Raw genomic sequence first — 21,811 nt, 5'->3', positions numbered from 1 at the left:
CAAAATCATTTTGAAATATACAGAAAATTTGCAATAAGCTTGTCTTATTTTATATATATAAAAAATGTGGCTTTACATTCGAATCGTTTAGAAAAAGAGAAACAACATGTAGATATGAGTAATTTGTATTTTTATAGTTGTGGGGAAATGGCGTATATAAATGTTAATCTCTTACACGCTAAGAAAATAGAACAACACTGTTACATATATTGGCAGGAAAATAAACATTACTGTTTATTATTGATACAATAGTAATTCTTTTACAATAATAAATCTTTTTTTTAATGCAAAACATGAAAGGAATTCCCAGATTTGTAAAAATGTTGATATAAAGAGATTTTATAAACAAAATTTAACATTTATTTATATTAGTAAAATATAAACATATTGACTCTTCACAACATAAAAAAATCAAACAGAAAAAAAGAGGATGTAAACAGGTTTACATCTTAAAATGTGTTGTATATAAAAAAAATTATGAAAAGTTCAAAACCATCAAGTGTCCATGAGTTTAAGTATCCGGCTCAAAGGCACCGTTAGTGGATCCTGTCGGTCTCTTGGGGAGAGGTCTGCGTCTCCTCCTGCTGCTGCTGGCCAACCCTGAAACATCTGCATCTGAAAATGTGGCCTGAGAGGACAGAGCAGGGACTCCAGGCTTTTTCACCTTCTTTTTCCTTCTAGCTCTGTGAACAAACCATACCATCATTATTTTTCAGTCAGTCAGTAAAAAAAAATGTAGTCTCGCTTTGCTTTAAGAAGACCAACATTTAAAGATCAGAGGCTCATGCAGTGTTTAGTACCCAGGCTCCTGTGAATATAGTCCAGAGTATTTAAGGAAAGTGAGTCACTTACTTGGTATCACTCAGCTCAGGTTCAGTGTCAGAGAGGGCCGGCTCAGAAAGAAACCTGAGTTCCCCAGAAGAACTAATTGCAGCAGACACCTTGGAAAAGTGACAAAGACGACAACCAGGAGAAGGACAGTAAAAGAGAGTGAAACACCGCGCACCAGACAGACAGTCTTCTGTGTTCTGCAGGGACATGGCAACATTTCCACCACATGCCTCTTTCTGAGGCGACACACGCAAATCGTGTGTGGTTAAATTGTTGTCACAAAATACCAGACATATTATTTGTCTTGAATTCCAGTTGACCAAAGCTATAGTTCTTCTAAGCATTTCCTGGGGCTGGTGTTAAAGGGTTAAAAGACAGATTTGAGGTGAAGTAAACCTTTACCAAAGAGAAACAGAGGCACCATAGACACGAGGAAGATACACTATATGGACAAAAGTATTGGGACACACCTCTTAATATTAAAATTCAGGTGTTTCATTCAGTCCCATTGCCATTTGTTGGACTAGATCTTTAATTCCAGTGAAGGGAAATCTTAATGCTTCAGATTACCGAGACATTTTGGACAATTCTATGCTTCCAACTTTGTGGGAACAGTTTGGGTAATGTTCTTTCCTGTTCCAGCATGACTCTGCCCCAGTGCACAAACCAAGGTCTATAAAAGCATGGTTGGGTGAGATTGGTGTGAAACTTGACTGGCCCCAAATAAACCTTATCTCAACCTCATCAAACACCTTTGGGATGATCTAGAACAGCGAGCCAGGCCCTCTCGTCCAACGTCAGTGTCTGACCTCACAAATGCTCTTGGAAAATCTTGTAGAAAGCTGTTATAGCTGCAAAGGGGGGGGGGGGGGGACCAACTTCATATCAATGCCTATGGTTTTAGAATGGGATGTCATAAAAGCTCCTGTAGGTGTCCCAATACCTTTGTCCATATAGTATATCAGGTGTCTGGAAATGCAAACCCCATCACAGTCACACCCTGTTTCAACGGTTAGTCCAAAAAAAAATAAAGAGTTGAATCAACTGTGTGATTCCTTCTTACCCTGGTTGGTGTTGACCTCTCAACAGTCCCTTCAGACAAGGCTGCGTGTGCCTCCACGGACTGAGTGACCTCTTCACCGAAATCTCCTCCAACAATAAAATACGTCGTATGTAGTGGGTTCATTTTACATTGTCAGAAAAGTGCCCATCCACCGCATTGAAACATCATCCACTTACTCTGATCAGAAACATAAGATGCCAGAAAGTATCCCTGCTGTCCGTTGACCAGGCGTCCGAACCACCAGTTGTCGTTGTCCTTGTACAGCACGTGGATGACATCACCGCGACGTATGGTCAGTTCATCAGAGCGATTGGCTCTGTAGTCGTAAAGCGAGACAACCTACGAGACAAACACAGAGGTGGATTACAAACATGAGGTCGCATTTGAGTGAGTGAGTGAGGTCACAGCTTCGGTGGATACTTACTACTTGTTGCACAGAAGAGGAATCGGTTTCCACATGTGCACCTGAAGAAAAGTCGTCAGGAAGAGTCTGAAGGAGAAAATAAGAACATTCTTGTTATGATCCATCTTGTGAGGGAGGCAACATAAAACCAGGTGTTTTTGGTAAAAGTTATTGATAATAATAATAAAATTATAATATATTTTTAAAAAATATCTCAAACCACTGACTTAACTACAAGGGGAACAGGACAAAAGAGGACTCGAGAAAAACAGAGACACATTTAGTTATCTACATTTAAAACAAAAAGGAAAATAAAACTCATAAACTCAAGTTGATAATCTGCTTCATAAAACCTAAACCATTTAGTGGCAATTCTGACAGACTTCAGGAGATGACTATTTCATCTGTGCAGTTTTGTTCATTATCAGAATGAAAAAGGGAAGAAATTAAAGAAAAGAAAGAAGCCTTACCGCCTGCAGCCTGAGAGACGAAGCTCCTTTCAGACGCTGACCCACTGAAGTGAACCTGCCTGCAATTACAAGGAAAACACTACTTCAAAGGGCTAGCATTAATATGTCAACACAATCCAGTGACTTGTGTTTGCAGGGATCTCTTACGGATGCATGTCAAAATCACAAGAGGTCCCTCTCTTTCTCTGTGTATGTAGTTCATGCTTCAGGAGACTTGCTGGAAGCGTTTTGGTCTTGGTCACACAAGTGCTATACTTTGTTCAGCCATAATCTTTGGAAGATATTTGACCTTTGAAATATTTGCGATCTTGCAGTAAAGCCAAGCACTACTTGATTAATTGAAAGAGGCCACTTACGACTTTGGGTGCTGAGCGCTGCCTGGGGGATAAGCTGCTCCGCCACAGAACCAGAGAACTGCAGCTTGGAGTGTGGCGACAGGAGAGAGGGAGGCGGTAGTGAGGCATTTAATCCCGTCTGAAAAGAAAAGAGCTGGAGTTCAGTCGCATGTTTATTTAACTTTCAAAAGAGCATTTAATAGCAATGATGTTTTTCACACCGAATCCCCTAAATGTCCATGATTTGGGGTGAATTCATCAAGATCCATAAGTTATTCTCTGAGTAATCAACGAAATATTCAAAAATGCGGCATCTTGCTTTGTTCGAGAAAGTGAAAAAAAAATTGTGTATCTGCCCCCTGATCTGGATCTGTACCAAAATTATGGGTTCTTCCTTGGGTCATACCCCATCCCCTCCACAAAATGTCAAAGAACTCAGTTTAGTGTATTTTGCGGGATCTTTGCCTCTAAAACCAACAAACACACAAAAGGACCGGGGTGAAAACATAAGCTCCTTGTAAAAAGAAGTAAAAAGAACCAGCAAGATAACCTGAATAATAAAGGGATTGGTAGAAATGCAATGTAGTGATGAGCAAGATTTGAGTTTATTATCAAAACCCCACACACTGTAGTTCTATAAAGCTACTTCTGTTGTGTTTCCTTCCTGAATACTTAATACAAAACCAAGCTGAATTAGACAGAGGTTATAGAAATTCAAATCAATGTTGCTGGACAGGTTACATCATCATCTATGACCTCAATTTAGATCAAGTGTACAAAGGACGTTCAGGGACTATTGATCGAAATACTCACTGCGCCGGCATCTGATGTCAAGCTCCTCCCCGCTTGAATAAAGTCCATTTTGTCTGCAAAGCACAAACACAACCCAATTTTTTCCATGCAAATTAAGAGACGACAGTGTTGCACAAAAAGAAGAATCCAGATGTAGTGTCCAATGCTAATCACACAGTACCTTGCTCATACAGGTATCCAGAAATTGAAGACCTTCGTGGTTCCTGGAAATGTTTTGAAAGGGTGAGTTTTTTGTGCATACCCTTTCTGACGGAAATAATGAATTTGAGCAACACTAAGCAAGTATATTTCAAAGTAGTAGAGGCTGCGTATTTACAAGGACTGAATCCAGTTGTTCTTTAACACACTGCATTTTCAGTGCGAGTCTTGCTGCTTGTGCAAACTGATCCATGGCTGAGGCAGCAGATCTGTCCTGTGACACCAGGGGATCCGGGGTGTTTCTGACAGTTCTGGTGTCTGTGGACGCTGATCTGCTCGCTGCTTGTATATTGTGCACTTCCAGCTGGGACACTATGGGGAACAGGAAGGCATAGTTGTAGCTCACTGTATTTCAAAATCTACGCTTTGCTATCGAGTGACTCCACTAAAATACTAACATTCAGCAGCTGGAGCCACAGATAAAAATATAATTGTCAGTTTGTTTGTTTTACAAACCTTTGCGGTCATACAGGTACACATGGACGGGCTGGCTCTGACCGAAGGCACAGAAAGCAACCATGTTCTCGTGAGGGTGGAAGGACACACCGTGGAGGGCAGTGGGATAACAAAGCTCCGAGTACACTGCAACTTGGTCACCTGGGAAGAAAAAAAAAAACAGGTGAAGCCACCTTGTAGAAAACTGACTAATCTGTTCAGAACTCACTGGCTCCTTAATTACAGGAAAAAAAGAACGTGATCCAAACCCGTGTCTGTATTCCAGACGTACGCCATCCCATCCTCACTGCCAGAGAAGAGGAAGTTCCCACACGGTGTGAAGGTGCTATAAATTCTCTCTCTGTAGTTTGTGGCTCCAGTGTACTTCTTCACAGCCAGACTGAGAAAGGATATTCATTTGGTTAAAGAAAAAACGAACAAATCATAATACAGGAAACACTATGATACATTAAAATGTCATCTAACATTTGTTCCATTTTTTTATATAATTAATGCTTCTTTTGTCTCTTTTTTTCTTTCCTTTATCAAACAACTATTTCCTCCCACTTCAGATTGGAGTTATAAAGTTTTGTCGTATTTACATCCTCAGGTCCATCATCCTCAGGACACTGTCTTTGGCGTGGATGAGCAGGCACCGCCCGTTTGGATGAAGCTGCAGCTTGTTGATGGGAATACCGCGGAGGTCACTCTCATCGATCTTCTGCCAATTGACAACACATAGCATTTGAGGGTTACAGTTCAATATTTCTCTAAAGTCTCGTGATACAGTGTGTGAAATGACCAATACCTTCTCTATACACCAGCGATGACATGGCTGCTGCCTGCTGTCATTCACTGCAGTTTTCCAGACAATGATGAGGCCCGTGTTGTCTGCAGAGAACATTCTCATCCCTGATCACGACAAATAGAGCAAAAGGAACTTCAGATAACTGAAGGTGCATTATAAAACTAAAGATGCCAAGAATCATCTTAATTTAAAGAAGGAAAATTCAATTTTATGTCCTGTATTCCAGAAAGGAACACATGCGTGTGTAGATTGAAATTTGGATGTGATTAAAAGATATAAAGAAAAATGTAGATAGAACACACCAAAAGAAATCTAAATCTATCAAAAATAACAAAGTTTATATTGGTCAGTGTTTCTTAAATCTGTTAAATCCCCACCATATTGGTGTTTTATATTGAGAGCATAAACATTTTGGAACAGGATGCATTTATCCTCATCGTCTACAAGGTTGGTGGCAGGAGGCCGATCTCGCAGTGGGTTAGAGGCCAGGTACACAGGTTGCTTATCTTCAAATTGAGCTTTCACCCATATACACAGTGCACTGGGAACTTCTTACCTTCAGAGTCGAAACAAATGGTGTTGATGAAACTGCCATGACCCTCAAACTCCTGCAGCAGCTGGCCATTTACATCGTCAACGTCGAGCCTCCACACTCGCACCAGACTGTCGTAGCCCCCGGTCACCACCAGGTTCTGGGCTGTGGGGTGGTACTGAGCACAGTACATGAAGCACGGATGAGGGAGCACCTTCTGAGCTGCTGCCAGGAGCCTCTCCACATTCCACTCTCTGACAGAAATGAACATCATGCACACATTAATTTCAATGCAAATAGAGTAATGTGATGAAACTCCACTCAGAGGCACAAAAAAAATTGCAATTCTGTCACCAGCAGTCAGATCTCATACACAGTTTTTTTCAGTCATTCCCTATTAGTGCTATTTATCATTCAACTTACCTGACCGTTCCATCAGAGGAGGTAGACAGAAGTCTCTGGTCATCTCTGGACCAGCAGAGATCATAGACTATTTTCAGATGACCGCTGAAGGCAGCCAAAACCTTGCCAGAGGGAATATCATACACTGAAACAGCAAATGACCCGGGTTAGTTTTTACAAGTTATATTTTTTTGTGCATGTTTGAATATTGCTTATGCCTGAGGTCATTCCCAGTGATGTTTGTGACTACTGTGTGCAAACAACAACTTAATTGGCTGGAGATTTATGCTGAGTAGTCAAGAGGAGCAGCCGCAGGGGAGGTGCAGCTTACCTACAACAGGGAACGAATCTCTGTCGGCACAAGCAGCAGCCAGTATTGTGCCAGCATGAGAGAAGAGCACCGTGAAACAGCCCATCTGACCACCACGAAACGCCAGCATGGGCTTGTTGGGAATCCGACAGACCTTTAGCAGAGAAACACTTATAAGGCTTGTGTAGTTTAACACGTCTGAGCACAGTCCAGACCAGAACAGACAGAATGAGCAAACAGATCGGACGATGTTTCAGTCTACTTCAGGGCCAGATGTAGTCTGACAGGGCAGAAAAATAAAAAAAAACTTCTTAAGTTTCTGCAAAGAGTTTACCTCACACTTTCCAGTCTGCTGATGAAGCTCATGTGTCTTACGACGAAATGCAGATTAAAATGGTCTCCGAGAATGATTTGTTACACTCGATCAGACTGGTTAATTACATCATAACTCTGATTATCCTGTGGCAATTCGTCTGTTAACTCTACCGACCTGACCAGGCAGCCTGCTCCATCTCAGGACTGGCGGCTTGCTGTCGAGAGGCTGAGTCAGGCTCCTCTTGGTGACCTCGTTCTGCAGCTCACTGTACGAGGTGCTGCCTCTCTCCTCTTGCAGCGCCATCATGGAGCGGATACACGGGTCCACCTGCAGAACAAAAACACTGAACTGAATCTACTGAAGGTATTGCTTCAACTTTACATCCAAATATATGAAACATTATCCATAGTATAACATGAATATAATAGAAATGTGAGACATTAGAAAGTTACACAAAGAAACAATCAACTACTAACTTACATGCTCAGGGAGTTTAATGCCTTTCACTGTAACATAAAGGGTGGATGCATATTTGTGTCTCGGGAACTTCCTCCACCACTCAACCACCTCTATTGTTTTAGGTTGTCTCTTTGCCCGCGGCGGAGGACAGAAGAGCTGCAGACGGAGTTTACTGTCGATGTTCAGCACACCGTTTGTGCCTACAAGCTAAACAGAGGGAAATGGAAAACAAGGAAGAGATTAAGCAATTAAAATTAAGACTGAATATCTTTTTTCTAAGTGTCAGTACAGTACCTTGAGGAACGCCCATGCAATCTTCCTGAATCCTCGTTCCTGCTTGTTGACATCAAAGTTAGCTTTTGCTTCTTCCATGCTAATAAAGTCCAGGATCTTTATAAAACATTTAAAATGATAAACAGTTATTGGCAGCAATGTTGAAATTGGCCAAGTCTTTCAAATTGAAAAGTGTCTTACCTCAAATAAAAGTAAGACTCTGGGGCTTTCGTCCTTTTGTTCGACAAAGTAGCCAAAGCGCTCGTTGAATATGATCTGCTCCTGCCACTCGGGGACGATTGATTTGTTTTTCTTGAAGTCGAAAGGTTGAGTCATGATGGGCAGAATGTGGTCAACGTTCTCCTGCTCATAAAATGAGGAAACTGGTCTATGGCTATAAAACAAGAGAAATACAAATCAATGCATTTACGAGCCTACAGAAAAACTGAAGAAAACTGAACTCACTGTTAATTTTGTATATTCATTCAAACATCTTACAGACAGGATTATATTGAAATTCGACCTTAAAATAACGTATGCATACCTAGATTTTATTAGAGCACAAATAGCTGTGATACTTATGTTTCAAGTTATGAGAAGAATGAATGTATTAAGCAACAGACACACTTATGATCCTGCAATGACAGATGAAAAAACACAACTACACATAAAAAGTGTCCATTCTCACCAGTCTTCCTTCTTCACATACTGCCCAGTGATTTCATCAACAACATGGATCTTCACCATTGGGTGTGAGATCAGCAGGTCCGTTTTGAGGCGATCTGTTCTGTGAACAGACACTGCCAGCACGAGGCTGTCATCAAACGTTGGTCTCTGTGGTTCTTCTGCCTCAGTTTCACTCTCTTCTTTGACAACTGAAAAGAAATACATAAAATAAAATTCATCAACATCCAAACAACAGTTTAGAATTTTGTGAATGATTTCCTGAAACTTAAGTTACCATGCTTTTTCTTCTTCTTTTTTTTCTTTCCCTTGGATTCTGTTTGGTTTTCCACATCAGCATCCTGGTCTGCACCGTCATCTGGTTCCCTGATGGAGCAAAAATCAAGAAATGTACTCTAATATCTGTTAAAAACTGAATCCTACAGCCTTATTGCTAAATGTTAAAACACAACAAATCTACATGTAATATATTAAAAGGTGCACACACCCCAAATCTGACTCTGTCACTACAGATTTTAGCTTCTTCTTTTTCTTCTTCCCAACGTCATTATTCAGTGCAACATTCTGGGAGACAGCGCTTTCTTCTTCTGTCTTGGCTTTTGTCTTTTTTGGAGACCTCTCTTCCTCCTGTGCAATCTTCTGCTGGTATTCGTGCAGCAGCTTGTCCTCAGCATCCTCTACCTGGGTCTCTGCTTTTGCCTCTGAATCTCCTTTGCTTTTCCCCTTTTTATTTTTTCGCTTTGTTTCTTTTCTACCACCAATATCATCTGGCTCAAAAGGAATGTCAGACTTGGCGGCATCTTTATCCTGCTGGATGTAACCGCTGTCCTCAGGTACAGGGAGGGAGGGAAGCCCCCTCTTACTCTTCCTCTTGGTATTTGGTGTTTGAATCTCCTCTTCATTTCTACTGTTGTTGATATTAACTTTTTTAGCTACGTCCTTCTCTCTCCTTTTGTTCTTGGTGTAGCGAGGGCTGCCATCCTCAGGGTGATACGTGTTCTGAAGGATGGTCTCATCCTCTTCTGTGTCCTTCACCAGGCTGAGATTCGTTTTTAGATTCTGAAGCTAAGGAACGAAATTGGACAAAAAGCAAAGAAATGTCAGGATATTCTCTTCCCCTTTAATATGATTTCAACCATTAAATAGATTTGCATTGAGGAAGGAGATTAATATAAGACATACTGTATGTTCTACTGCATACAGAATCTATCAGGATGAATAAAATGGCTTTAAGACATTTTCTACAAGTGCTAAATATTTTCTTTAAAGCATATCAACACTAAACTATTAAATCTTGGAAATCTGGTGTAACGTTCTCCAGCACACACATCCCCATGGAGCTGCAGATTTGAGAACACATACCAAGATGGTCTCCTGTGTTTCAGGGCTTTTCTTCTTCAACTTCTTTTTTTCTGTTTCCGTGTATTTCTTGAACACTTCGTTGAATCTCTCCCGGCTCTTCGCCCGGTCGTCCTTCTCACCTGTAAAAAGACAGGATTGATCCTTTATTAGTCCCACAATGGGGACATTTTCAATATTATAGCAGCAAGAGACAAAAGTAGGCATCAGTATGTAATAAGTGACATCCAATACTTATGTGAAGGATAATAACACCTGAGTCATGAATATAAGAAATGTAGAAAATATGAATGGAATAGAATCTAACAGTGTAAAAACAAGAAACATATGTGCAATGTGAGAATAAAAAATAAAAAGGTAACACTAGCATCAACAAGAAAAGTGGTCTGGCAAAATTAAAGTAGCATGTGTTGCTGTACATGTTGTATTACATTCGATAGTGTATTTTTACTTGTGGCAGAGCATTTTTAAACTGTGGCATTACAACTGAAGTTATACAAGTATTCTTCTCGTTGTCACTAGTGTTTATTTTATCCTTTTCTTTTGCCATTACTTTTAATTTATGTTGTATTATTTTATTTGTAATGTTATTGTCTTCGTGTATTTGATGTTTTGTGTTTCACTTGACCTCTTTGTGAAGCACTTTGTAACAGTTGTTGAAAGATGCTACATAAATAAAGTTATTACAATTATTATTAATAATGTGTTGAAGGGAAAGCATCAATCTCACCTGCTGGCATCCTCAGGCTCTGTGGTGTCTCTCATCCTGAGTGCAAAACAGGAGTAATCCAGGGAGGAGGGCTTGCATGCTAAACATAAGAAGCACAGGGATAAGGATAAGGCTAACGCTGCACAACAGAACCTCTGCTGGTCCTTCACTGGTTTGTAACGTGCCCACACACAAAGTACAGCTTTGCTTGTGTTGACTGTTCAGTGTATGTTTCAGTGTATTGTTGCCTGTGTTTTATTTATTAAAGTTTAGGCTCCAGCTAGGTAACGTTAGCGACTTTAGCTAGCTCGCTACGTGCTAACGATAGCTAACAGGCTGAATTCGCTTGACACAGCAAGATTTAGATCCCTCGACCAACAGTCTGAGGTTTGGAATGAACCACCGACCACACACATGGATCCTAACACGAGAACACGTGTGTCAGTGAGGGTGTAAGTGTGTGTTTCCCTGTTGTTTCCCTGTTGTTTACCTGCTGTGACTGTGATTCCTCCAACTTCACCAGCGACGCTGCGACGGTTTCCAAGTCAACCGTTTAACGGGATCAACGTCGTGACGTGTTACAACAATCAGCACATTCACCAATGAGAATGGAGGACAGAAGGTACGTCACAACGTAAACAGAGCAGCAGAGCAGCAGAGCAGCAGAGCCCTGAAACCACAAATACTCCTCTGTCCTTATACTTTAATACTCCTCTGCCCTTATACTATAATACTCTCCTTTCCTTATACTTTAATACTCCTCTGCCCTTATACTTTAATACTCTTCTTTCCTTATACTTTAATACTCCTCTGCCCTTATACTTTATTACTCTTCTTTCCTTATACTTTAATACTCCTCTGTCCTTATACTTTAATTCTCCTCTGTCCTTATACTTTAACACTCCTCTGTCCTTATACTTTAATACTCCTCTGTCCTTATACTTTAATACTCTTCTTTCCATATACTTTAATACTCCTCTTTCCCTATACTTTAATACTCTTCTTTCCTTATACTTTAATACTCCTCTGTCCATATACCTTAATACTCCTCAGTACTTATGTACATATGTACTTCATATAGTTATATACATAAGCGACATTTATCCTTGAAGTGAATTTTCGTTTATTTGTATTTATTTGTAATAAATGTGTATTCTGTAAAGCTGAATATTATTATATGTAATATTGATATTAATATTATTATTCATCAGTATGTTATCACCACCATTCTTTGCTTTTAGTATCACGACTTCCTTTGCACCTTATTTATTTAATCTCTCTCACTTATATTAAGTGGACTTTCACTGCACAGACGTATTAAAGTATTAAAAGCAGCAGCAGCAGCAGCAGCAGCAGCTCTGTCTCCAAACAAACAGCAGATCTCAGACTCTTGTCTCCTGTGAACACGAGGTGAGTCCAGCACAGTCACAGATCCTCACTTTACTTCTTCTTCAATACATTTGTTTGGGGAGATGGTTCACTAGTGGGGGAAAAGCTGAACTGAACAGAAGTGAAATGAGCTGAGATCCTCTATTGTTTTGTATTTGAAAGAGTCTTAGGGTTCACTCTGAGAATGATTTGAACTGATTTGTTTGTTTGTTGTTCATCCCTGAAAGTTATGTTTGTTTGTTGATCTCTGGACACTGGGGTCCCCCCTTGCTGCCAGACAGGAGCTCTGCGCAGGGCCATACTGGGGCCGGTCTGGCAGACCCTGGGATGGATGAACTCCTGATGAAGTCACGTTGAATCCCATCATTGTTTTCCAGGCAGTGATGGAAAGTGTGTGTTTATCAGGACTCCTCTGGGCTCTTCTGTCTCCCACCCTGTCAGATGAGACCATGCTGCATGGGACATCATGTTTACGTCAACTGATGACCTGGGGTGAATGACTCATCAAAATATTCAACCTTAAAGAAATGTTTGTACTTGTAGATTTATTTGTTTAGCAACTTTGTGTACCGATGGCTCAGGGTCATCCATTGTATGTCTGGAGTTCTTAGCTGTCTTTGTGCTGTTTTCTTCTTCTGCAGATGGAGACTGGTTCATCCTCGGTCTCAATCCTCTGTTGACTCAGACCAAATACTGAGAAATGTGTTCAGTGTACAAGTGTGTAAGGCGTTTTTTTTATCCATATGCTGTTTGGACAAACTGCATCTTTATTTCACCTTTGGTATTTCAATGTGCTTTTTATTTTTACTTTGATTTTCATGTTGGTTACAGTCACCGTGCAAACAAAGACAGAGGCGCAGCATAGTATCAACTTCGATCAAATATAGCATATCTCGACTTCTCAACAGATTAACAAGTGATAGTTATAAGCAATATTTAAAATATATGATCAAATACTAATGATCATATATATTTTTTATATTTTATATGCTTTTATTTTAATAAACTCACTCACTTAACCTTTACATCTCAAACTTTGCTTTGTAAAGTGATTTGCGCGATATCAAACAAAGCAACTGTCAGTGCAATAAACGCTTTGTGCATCGTATTTACTAAAACATCACTCACAAAACTGAAGCAATGTCTTTGGAGACTAAGTCTGTAGCAGCTTTGAAATATGTGATTGCTATATTTTCACAAAATCGAAGGGTAAGATAGGAATTAATGCAGGAAAGGAACTTTCACTAACACTCCTAACTCTTGTGTTCTTAGCGCAAACAGTGACTCGAGCTATTCTAATTCCACAGTGACGAAACCGAGGAAGGAAAAGTGCTTAGACGGCAAGAAATATCAGGAATAAGCAGAAAAGCATATGGCTAACATATGTTGTGATTGTTAAAGTGGCTATTCCTATTATTTCACAGAGGCAACACTCTCCATAACGACTAACTGCATTTGCCAGCAAGCTATCATCACCGCTGTCTACGTCTATTTTTTCAGATATTTATTAGTTCAGAAACCTGCTGCACTAAATAAATTCTTATCTAACTCGTCCAATCCAATTGTGCCACTGGGTACACGCAGAAAAGTGACCAAATACCAAATGCTGATGACCTCAATGAGGCAGGTTTACATGCTCGTTCAAAGTGCTGAGGGGCAGCGAACTGGCTGTATTGCAGGAAATCCCATCACGCAGCTTCTCCAAGTCTTTGAACATCCGGCAGACGCTCAGATGACCTCTGAAGAACACACAACAGGGAGACAAAGAAATTGAAAGGCAAGATATCAAAATGTTTCAGAGCAGCTTACACTTTTGATGTCAGATCTTAAAGAGGCATCATAGGGAAACCTTTTCATCCACAAACCTTAAGTCTGGCTTTGAAAATGTCACCAGTTCTCTACTCGTGTTAACCAAGAATGGCTCTCAGTACGGTGCGCTCCTCTGCCAAGGCCCGATAGTCCCCTTATGAAGACTTAAATAAACTAGATATGGATTTTTATTTGGATCTGCACCAAACTGCACACACTCATAAATATTAGTCCCCTAAATATGCCAGATTTTTCTTTCCCATCCTGAATTATTCTCTGAGAAATCAACGGAAATGTTGAAAAATGCCCCATCTTGTAACATTACAAAAAGGGGGGGGCAAAGTCCTGGTTCTGCCCCCTGATCCAGATCCACACCAAAATGTAATGAGTTCCTCCCTGACCCATATCCCATCCTTCCACTAGGTTTCATGGAAATCAGTTTAGCAGCTTTTTGTCTAATCCTGGGTGATGTTGACTGGTCCTATAGACACTTCCATGCATTATCACAGTTACCTGCTCGTTGGTGGCTCTGGATTTCCTCCAGGCCGGTGAGCGTTCGGAGGGACCTTCGTTCTTTGAAGGCCACAACAGGAACCACCTCCTCCTCATTGTTGAGCCCCAGCTGTGCGGACTTGGTGCCCACTGGCAACTTGACGACATGCTCTATGGTGCCATTGTGCACAGGCTGTGTGTTTTCGTTTGGTTTGGCTGTGTTTGGTAAGAGCCGCACTGGTGAGGACTTCTGTGTTGAAAAGGATTTATTAATAAAGTCAGGGACAGGCTGTGCAGCTTTTAGAAGTGGAGCGGGTTAGTTGTTAGTTGATGCTGGATGTGCGTCATGAGAACCCAGAGGCAATGTACTTTTTATCAAGTGAACAGTAAATCTCACCGTATCTGGAGAATCGGTCCTTCTGGTCCTCCGCATGATCTGCTCTAGTCGCTGGAATAAAAACACAGCTTTCATTAAAACCCTGTCATAGCGGTCTTTGTGAAAACATCCAGTCTCTTCAATAAAACAGAACTTTTGGAATAGTTACTGATTTTGATGAATAAATCGTTTTGTACATCCGTGTATAATATTCAGAAGAATTCTGGTAAGAGGAATTAACAAACAAATCCCAAATGTGTTTTGGTATAAAAGGATAAAAAGAATGTATTCATTCTCAATCAGTGCGTCAGCCTCAGTCTGAAGATAGACCCTGTACATTAAGGGCAAACCTACATTTGACCTATGCAGACAAGCACCAGCTTCTCTGCAGCACATTCTTATCCATGTGCGAGACAACACAACCATCTTTCTCTTTGGGATGGCCACAGGGCAACGCTAATTTAACTTGGTCTGAGGAAAATATGATCGTTTTCTTTTCTATAGTTGCATTGAGAACTGGAAAATGCACATAATACAGCGCATACCTCCACTTTAATTCAATCAGACAGCACCAAATTGTAGTTGTTTTTGCGTAACTTTTGTTAAAATAAAAAGCAATAAACAAACAAACAAATAAATACTTCCATGGCGGAGGAAATAAAACTGTTCAAGAGGACCCTGAAATTTTAATCCAAATAAATGTGAATGGTATTTCCTTTATTTCTAATCTCATTTTAACTACGTGTCTGTACTGCAGTCTGTCGTATTGTCCGGGTCAGTAGTTCTTGAAAATTTAAACAAAGAAATATCTGTATCGCAATAACTCTGATTTAGTCACCTTTTTTCTTTCTTGACGGTCTACCTCTTCTTTTTGTGCGAGCATCTCTCGCTCTTGTTTCAGCTTCTCTGCCTGCGCCCTCTCCCTGGCTTGCTCCTCCTCTCTCTGCAGAAAACACAGAGCAGATACAGAACATTGTTGTGAGAATGAGCAAACACACAAACTACCTCTTCCAATAAAAGTACCTGAGAATGAAGAAAACAACAGCAAAAACAACATGGGGATGGAGCTGTACTATTTAATCTTGAGTGTGGAAAGGATGAATGTTTTGCGCTGTTCACCTGTTTCTGCAGGAGGGCGGCTTCCCTCATGGCCTGAGCTCTCTCTTCCTCGGCTCGTCTCTGCTCTTCTTCCTCCCTCCTCCTCTTCTCCTCTATTAGACGCTGAGCTTCGGCCTGCTGTTGTGCTCGCTCCTCAGCCCTCCTGTGCTCCGCTTCTTCACGACTGCGCCTGGAAATGTTGTAAAGTGTAAGTTGTAGCAATACCACACCCTGTTACAGTCGTGTTTCTGTCTCATAGGTGGATATTTGTTAACCTTTCTGCCTCCTCTCTCTGCAGACGCTCCTGCTCATCTCTCTCCCGCTGTAATCTGGCCTCCCTCCTCTTTTCAGCCAGGAGACGTGAGGCGGCCTCTTGGTCTGTGGTTCCAGCCGAGGGCCTGCTCACGACTTCAGGAGGCTGGGGGGATGGATGGGAAGGACCTGAAGAAGAAATAATATCTTCAATATCTGAAGCACATTGAATACCACTTCAAATACGGCTCTATTTGTTTCCTGTATCTTACTTTTATCTCTCACTGGTGTGCTTGTAGGAGCTTTGTTGGGCAGGTTCAGACGGGGAGTCACTGGTGCTGGTGTTTCACTCCTCATTTTCTCTGTCCGACCTCCAGATGATGTCCTGACAGGCCTTGAGTTACCAGGAGCGAGGGCAGAGCGACAAACAGCCTCCTCGGGGACCGATGTGAGCTCGAGCTGCAGCGGGGTTGAATGTCTGCTGACTGATCTTCGAGGACTCCTTGAAAACGCGGCAGAAGAGAGCAGATGTCCCACTTTATTCACGTTTCTCTGAGTATGTTGTGAATGTACAGTGGAGGTAACGGCCACACAATCTTAACCTACCGATCTGGTGAGGGTGAGGCTTTTCTGCTCTGTGTCACTGTGGCTGGTTTCGCACTGGTGTTGACGGATCTGATGTTTGAGCTCCTGCTTGAGTTCTTCACTGGCGTCTTAATGGCCTCTTGCTGTTTTGATGTTTTAATCTAAAACAAAAAGAAAAGGGATCAGAATTACTCTTACTGTTTCAGCCCAAAAATCTGACTGAAAAAAGCAAAGAGTGAAGATCGTAATAAATCGTATATATGCTATTCTTAAACCGAGCCATATTGAAAAAAACATTCTTAGATTTCGAGAATAAAGTCATAACAAATAAAGTTGCAATTTTATGAGAATTAAGTCGTACGTTTACCAAAAATAAAGTCATAATTTTAGGCTATGTGTCATTTTACAGAAGCAAAACAGGAGATCTGTCCGTTGCCTGCTTTACAATGAGGAATATGGAGGTTTCACAAATAACATAATCGATATATTTTGGCATATGTATCATAACTTTGAAATGTTTAAATGTTTGTTAGTGGTCGACTGAAAGGTTTATTGTAGACTCTTATAAAATTACATCTTTATTCTTGTAATATTACTTTTTCTCATAATGTCACAACTTTATTCTTGTAATTGTTTGAGTTTCTCCTCAATCACGACTTTATTCTTGTAACATTTTCACTTTATTTTGGAAATCTATTTTTAACTAGGGTCCTAATAGTACGTCATAATTATTTAGCAACACACGTATGTAAGACCAAAGGAAGTGTTGGATTTACCTGTGCCAGATGGAGGCTTCTGTTGTTGGGACTTGGGGAGGCAGATGGCCTCTGTTGGACTGAACCAGAGTGTTGCTGGGGTTTGTGAGGAGTGGAGGAGGTGGTGGTGGTGTTCATGGAGTGGAATGAAACTGCACGGCGACAAACATGGACAACTGAGCCAGTGTTTTGTGCCATAATTATGGGAAATTGGGGAAATATGCACAAATGGTGGGAACAGTGAAAAGGGGGGAAATGTGGAGCAGTGCGTCAACAGAGAGGAAAACGAGCTGAGTTAGTAAACAAAATGGCCTGGAAACATTGGATGTAGCATTGTTTTACAAATGCATGACAAACCACTGGCATTGCATTGCCATAATATTAAAGGTTCAGTGTGTAAGATTTAGGTGAAAGGGATCTATTGGCAGACATTGAATATATATTAATCTTAGGGATGTTTTCACAAGTGTGTTTCATTGTATGAATTGTTTTCTTTACCCTAGAATGGGCCCTTTATATTTAAATACTATATATCTGGAGCGGGTCCTCTCTATGGAGGCCGCCATGTTTTTTTACAGTAGACCAGACTGGACAAACTAAATACCTTTTGAGTTTTTATGACAACTGAAGGCTACCACAGGTTCTCTTTCATGTTTGGAAGGGGAGGGGTATTCAGCTGCTACATGCAACTTCACCACTAGATGTCACTAAATTCTACACACTGAACCTTTAAAGCAAATGAGCACATTCTGTTATCTGGGGGGGCAGGGGGGGGGAGTACCTTCTTCTCCTGACTGACAACCAGCACTCTTGCTCCTGGCCAGATAAGAGCAAGTGGGAGTAAGGAGGCGACTGACCAAGTTCTTCTCCCATGGTGTCAGGGGTAAGCGGCGTGGAACTAGCGTATTGATCAGTATAAAGTTTAAATGAAGCAAAAACAAGATTATGCAAGCCAAGAAATTGCTGTGTCAAGATATGTTACAAAGGTGCTTTTAGAAAGGTAATGTTAAAAGGAGGAGGACAAAAGTAAAGTAAAATTTGTCTTCGACTCACCATTCTTGGTTATCTTCCTCCCCCTTGTGTTTGGACTGAAATTGTGTTGGGTCCTCTGGCTCTTTTCCAGCGTCTTGCGCACTGCAGATTCATATCGCTCCTTAATTCAGGGGGAACAAGCTTCAGTTTAGCTGTTGCTCAAAGCCAGAGCTGTGAAATCAATGTCCTCTCTAAAATTACAAGTTATTTTTTGTGTTTTGTCCCCCCCCCCCCCCTCAACACTCACTTTCTCCTCCTGCAGCCTCTGCTTGCGCTTCTCCTCCACAGCAGAGCGCCTCCTGTCCTCTCTGTGCCTCTGCTCCACGATCTTTTTCTTGCGCTCCTCCACTTGCTGTTGATGGTATCGCCGGGCCCGCTGCTCCCGCTCCAACCTGCCCATCTCCCGAGAGGCTGTGTATATATAGATTTATCAGCTATCTATGTTAATCATATAGAAATTGAGGACAGTGTATTAACCTTAGGAGCTCACGTACCGAGTAGCTTCTCCTGCTCCTCTCTTCTTTCTCGTGCTGCTTTCAGCCTCTCGTCAACATTAAGTCCATTAGCCACTAGAATACCAAAAATAATACTTTGCAGTTAATGATTCAGTCACACAGTTGATTTAACTTTATATTATTAAGTCTGTAAAGGACGTCATGCTTCAAGACATGATCTGGTATCATAATAATGTGCCATCTGATGAACAGAGTCAGTGGGACCTCAGGTTAACAGAGAGAGGTATCAAACCTGCAGCGGCCCGTGGAGAAAAGGTGTTGAGGATTTGTGGGGACTTGTTGACAGAAGGAGCTGCTTTCTTTGGCGGTGAATTTGGTCTGATAAAAGAGCCATTCTCTGTAAGCAAGGGAAAAAATGTGCATGTTATTCAGTGACAATAATACCATGGGAGTATCGGAGAGAAAAAGAGTGTCGTACATTTTTGAGGCTATGTGTCATTTTAGAGGAGTAACATCACGTCTTGTTAAGTTGGTCTTTAGAAGACAGTAGGTTTCACAAGTAATGAAGTACATAGGCTTTGGCTCATTAGCAGCACATTATCACAAGTATCAGGACTCAGGATCAGAAAAGACAAGAAACTGTGTCTATTCTGAAGAAAGAACCACACAGATGTGGAGGAAATTGCCTTTTTAGTGGAGGAGGATGTTTCTTTGTGGTCGACTGTGAGGTTATCGTCGGCAACATCTGCGTGATATTCAAAGGGGTTTCATAAAATACAATTTTATTTTCATAATATGACTTTTTCTCATTAAATTAATACTTTTATCTCGTAATCTGTGAATTTTCTTTCTTTGATATTGCCCTAATACTCGTCCGTACAACAGCAGCACATCTGACCTCTTTCTTTATTCATTATTCCATAATCCGACACTCAACAATTTTGGGGGATTTTCTCCTACCTGTGACGACACACAGCATTCTGCACCTAAAGGCACCTTTGTTCAACAAATGTTAATACGCAGCTGCTGCGTACCAAAAACAAACCATGATGCATTTGTCTCAAACAGTGGTTGTTAGGGAGCTGTTTGGCCTTGGGGTCTGATACAGATAAAAGAGTTTCTATTGACAAAGGCATAGAGAACATGCAAGCACCTGACCGGTCCTCGGGAAGATGACTCAGACGTGCAAAGGTCAAGACATAGACACCTTCAGGAGTACATGGTGTAAATGCAGCGGGGTGGACGGTCCTGTCGGGTTAACAATATCAGGATCCTGTGTGTATTACGTAATCTGTGTCCAAAGATGCCTCAGTTGTGTTTAAAGCCTAACTCAATCACAAACATGTCTCAGAGGGAATCTGTTATTCTATCCATGCGTCATCGATATGATAAAATAATTCTGTGTCAATCATCTTGGCTTCGAGGAAATCCTTCTTTAGATCAGCTACTTTTATAAAAATCATCATCACATAACAGCAAATTCTACTCACCTCCTGTTCTCTCAAGTCCATTCCCCTTCCCCTGGCTCTCGATGGTACGTGTAGACAGTGGTCCCTGCGATGGAGGGATGCCACTCTGTTTCTTCTGCACAGCCATGCTAGGTATTGAGCCTGGCATGCCAATGCTCGCACTCAAAACCCCCCCTGCCTCTGCCTCTCTCCTCCTCCTCCTCCTCCTCCTCCTTCTTCTTTTGAATTTCTATTTCAAGATGCCTTCGGGTTCTCGCTTGCAGAGTGAGCTGTGCAGGGAGCTGCCTCCTGCATCAGCTGCTTGTCCATCTGTGCCTCACAAACCAGTACAGTGAAACAGCCACAGCACCAAGCCACCGGTTTAACCCCTTTTCAGTGAGCTGGAGATAATTCAAAGCAAAAGCAATGTCCACAGAAGGAAAGTCACACCAGTCTCCTTTAGAGGTGAAGGAGGTCTGAAGAGATTCTGATCTGGTCTATAAAAAGGCGACTCTTCCCCTTTTAAAGATCTCCCCCTAGTGAGCTGCCCTGCTTTACTTTCACAGAATATAGCTGTGTCACTTTAACTCCCCCTCCTCACTGCCTGCTGGATGGAGAGGGCCAAAGGGATGCAGCGTTTCCTGGAGACGGGGGGGAGGAAAATAAAAGATTCAAAGCTGAGAGGCCGGGTCCTCGTGAATTATTACCATGGCAAGGGGTTATATAATATTCAGTCACACACATTGCTTGGACACTAACTTGCTCTGATGCTGTATCCTCAAGAGATGTGGTGAAAATGGGTCCCCCCCCCATCCCCTCGTGATTCTTCCTTTGAATTGAATGGTCTGACCACTAGATGGAGGTCTTTGCTTCTAGAGAACAAGGTGAAGTCAGCAAAAATGTTTAATTCAGTCATTATTTACTCACCAGTTTCCCGATGGAGGGGTGGGGTGAAGTGTTTGAGTCCACAAAACACTTTTGGAGTTTCAGGGGTAAACAGCGTTGCAGCAAAATCAAATACAATTGAAGTAAATGGCGACCACTTCTTCAAACGTCTAAAAACAACAGAAAAGAAACATAACATGCCTCCATTCTGCTCCTGTGGTGTCATCCAAGTGTCCGTGAGCCCCAATATTCAAATTCCACTCGAAACAAGGTCATTTATACCATGTTTTTAGCCTTAATGTCCTCTGTGATTCAACACGGTTCCAGAAGAGGACATCAGAGGACATTTAGGCTAACAACATGGATTTTATTTCTCCTTTTCTGATGCATAACTCCACCAAGGAGATTCTGTTTTTGTCTCTTTTTGTTTGTTTGTTTGTTTGTTTGTTTGTTTGCATGATTATGCAAAAACTACAGAATGGATTTCCACAAAACTTGGTAGAAGGATGTATGGATCCTGATCAAAGGACAGATGCAGTATGTTGTTTTTTTCGACTTTCTTTAACATAGTGAAATAGACCATTTTTCAAAGTTTTCATTGATCAGCAGAGAATATTTCATGGATATTGATGAAAAAAAATCTGAAATGTTTATGGAACTGATATTTATGTTTGTAATTTGAAGCAAATCCAAATAAAAATGTGGATGTAGTGGATTTAAATGTGGTTTCTAAGGGCCATGGCAGAGCTTTGTTCTCTGTTGAGTTCCATTCTAGTTAATGGATCAAATGACTAATTCATTAACCAGGGAAATGATCCCTTCATAATAGTTAGCT

At 41.2% G+C, this 21,811-nt stretch overlaps 2 protein-coding genes across 6 annotated transcripts in view; both read right to left on the bottom strand.

The window, feature by feature from the left end:
- ahi1 (Abelson helper integration site 1) overlaps positions 1 to 10,978 on the bottom strand; it is a 36,961-nt gene extending 25,983 nt beyond the window's left edge. Inside the window, exons 1-27 of one of the 3 annotated variants that reach the window (XM_034575824.1) lie at positions 10,891 to 10,977; positions 10,422 to 10,500; positions 9,695 to 9,813; positions 8,820 to 9,397; positions 8,610 to 8,698; positions 8,337 to 8,523; positions 7,850 to 8,042; positions 7,670 to 7,765; positions 7,397 to 7,582; positions 7,091 to 7,243; positions 6,622 to 6,754; positions 6,312 to 6,435; positions 5,913 to 6,142; positions 5,357 to 5,460; positions 5,151 to 5,269; positions 4,818 to 4,948; positions 4,570 to 4,710; positions 4,232 to 4,425; positions 4,076 to 4,118; positions 3,916 to 3,968; positions 3,124 to 3,241; positions 2,768 to 2,826; positions 2,319 to 2,384; positions 2,071 to 2,233; positions 1,895 to 1,980; positions 853 to 941; positions 476 to 683 (exon numbers count right to left, since the gene is read on the bottom strand). In XM_034575824.1, coding sequence (XP_034431715.1) covers positions 512 to 683; positions 853 to 941; positions 1,895 to 1,980; positions 2,071 to 2,233; positions 2,319 to 2,384; positions 2,768 to 2,826; positions 3,124 to 3,241; positions 3,916 to 3,968; positions 4,076 to 4,118; positions 4,232 to 4,425; positions 4,570 to 4,710; positions 4,818 to 4,948; positions 5,151 to 5,269; positions 5,357 to 5,460; positions 5,913 to 6,142; positions 6,312 to 6,435; positions 6,622 to 6,754; positions 7,091 to 7,243; positions 7,397 to 7,582; positions 7,670 to 7,765; positions 7,850 to 8,042; positions 8,337 to 8,523; positions 8,610 to 8,698; positions 8,820 to 9,397; positions 9,695 to 9,813; positions 10,422 to 10,431 — 3,636 coding nt within the window. In that variant the 5' untranslated portion in view covers positions 10,432 to 10,500; positions 10,891 to 10,977 and the 3' untranslated portion in view covers positions 476 to 511. Of the gene's footprint in view, positions 1 to 475; positions 684 to 852; positions 942 to 1,894; positions 1,981 to 2,070; positions 2,234 to 2,318; positions 2,385 to 2,767; positions 2,827 to 3,123; positions 3,242 to 3,915; positions 3,969 to 4,075; positions 4,119 to 4,231; positions 4,426 to 4,569; positions 4,711 to 4,817; positions 4,949 to 5,150; positions 5,270 to 5,356; positions 5,461 to 5,912; positions 6,143 to 6,311; positions 6,436 to 6,621; positions 6,755 to 7,090; positions 7,244 to 7,396; positions 7,583 to 7,669; positions 7,766 to 7,849; positions 8,043 to 8,336; positions 8,524 to 8,609; positions 8,699 to 8,819; positions 9,398 to 9,694; positions 9,814 to 10,421; positions 10,501 to 10,868 lie in introns of those variants that run through there. The other 2 variants (XM_034575823.1, XM_034575825.1) reach the window with 2 other exon arrangements.
- Positions 10,979 to 12,569: 1,591 nt separating this feature from the next.
- Positions 12,570 to 20,631, bottom strand: LOC117756406 (ensconsin-like). Of its 3 annotated transcripts, none has more exons than XM_034576902.1 (15): positions 20,134 to 20,631; positions 18,936 to 19,040; positions 18,683 to 18,757; positions 18,436 to 18,599; positions 18,210 to 18,309; positions 17,938 to 18,054; positions 17,178 to 17,308; positions 16,423 to 16,562; positions 16,089 to 16,318; positions 15,840 to 16,005; positions 15,586 to 15,754; positions 15,305 to 15,409; positions 14,488 to 14,538; positions 14,112 to 14,340; positions 12,570 to 13,528 (listed from the first exon to the last, which is right to left on the bottom strand). In XM_034576902.1, exons 1-15 carry the CDS (start codon positions 20,258 to 20,260, stop codon positions 13,518 to 13,520), a joined length of 1,920 nt encoding a protein of 639 aa, XP_034432793.1. In that variant the 5' UTR covers positions 20,261 to 20,631; the 3' UTR covers positions 12,570 to 13,517. The 3 variants fall into 3 exon arrangements, with proteins under 3 accessions (XP_034432793.1, XP_034432792.1, XP_034432794.1); XM_034576901.1 differs by having other exon boundaries at positions 17,178 to 17,332; positions 20,134 to 20,629; XM_034576903.1 differs by lacking the exon at positions 17,938 to 18,054 and having other exon boundaries at positions 20,134 to 20,630.
- Positions 20,632 to 21,811: the final 1,180 nt, after the last annotated feature.

This window comes from Hippoglossus hippoglossus, chromosome 22 (genome assembly GCF_009819705.1).
Source record: "Hippoglossus hippoglossus isolate fHipHip1 chromosome 22, fHipHip1.pri, whole genome shotgun sequence".
NCBI lineage: Eukaryota > Metazoa > Chordata > Actinopteri > Pleuronectiformes > Pleuronectidae > Hippoglossus > Hippoglossus hippoglossus.
The sequence above is the reverse complement of the archived record's forward strand: the minus strand, read 5'-3'. Positions and strand labels throughout refer to the sequence as shown.

What these genes read in the sequence shown, in the direction of transcription:
- LOC117756406 (XM_034576901.1), bottom strand. Translation starts at nt 20,260, where the DNA reads ATGCCAGGCTCAATACCTAGCATGGCTGTGCAGAAGAAACAGAGTGGC. An exon ending in TGGACTTGAGAGAACAGGAG is followed by an intron (nt 19,041 to 20,133) that starts GTGAGTAGAATT and finishes CCTTGCTTACAG; the next exon opens with AGAATGGCTCTTTTATCAGA. An exon ending in GAGGAAGATAACCAAGAATG is followed by an intron (nt 18,055 to 18,209) that starts GTGAGTCGAAGA and finishes TCAATACGCTAG; the next exon opens with TTCCACGCCGCTTACCCCTG.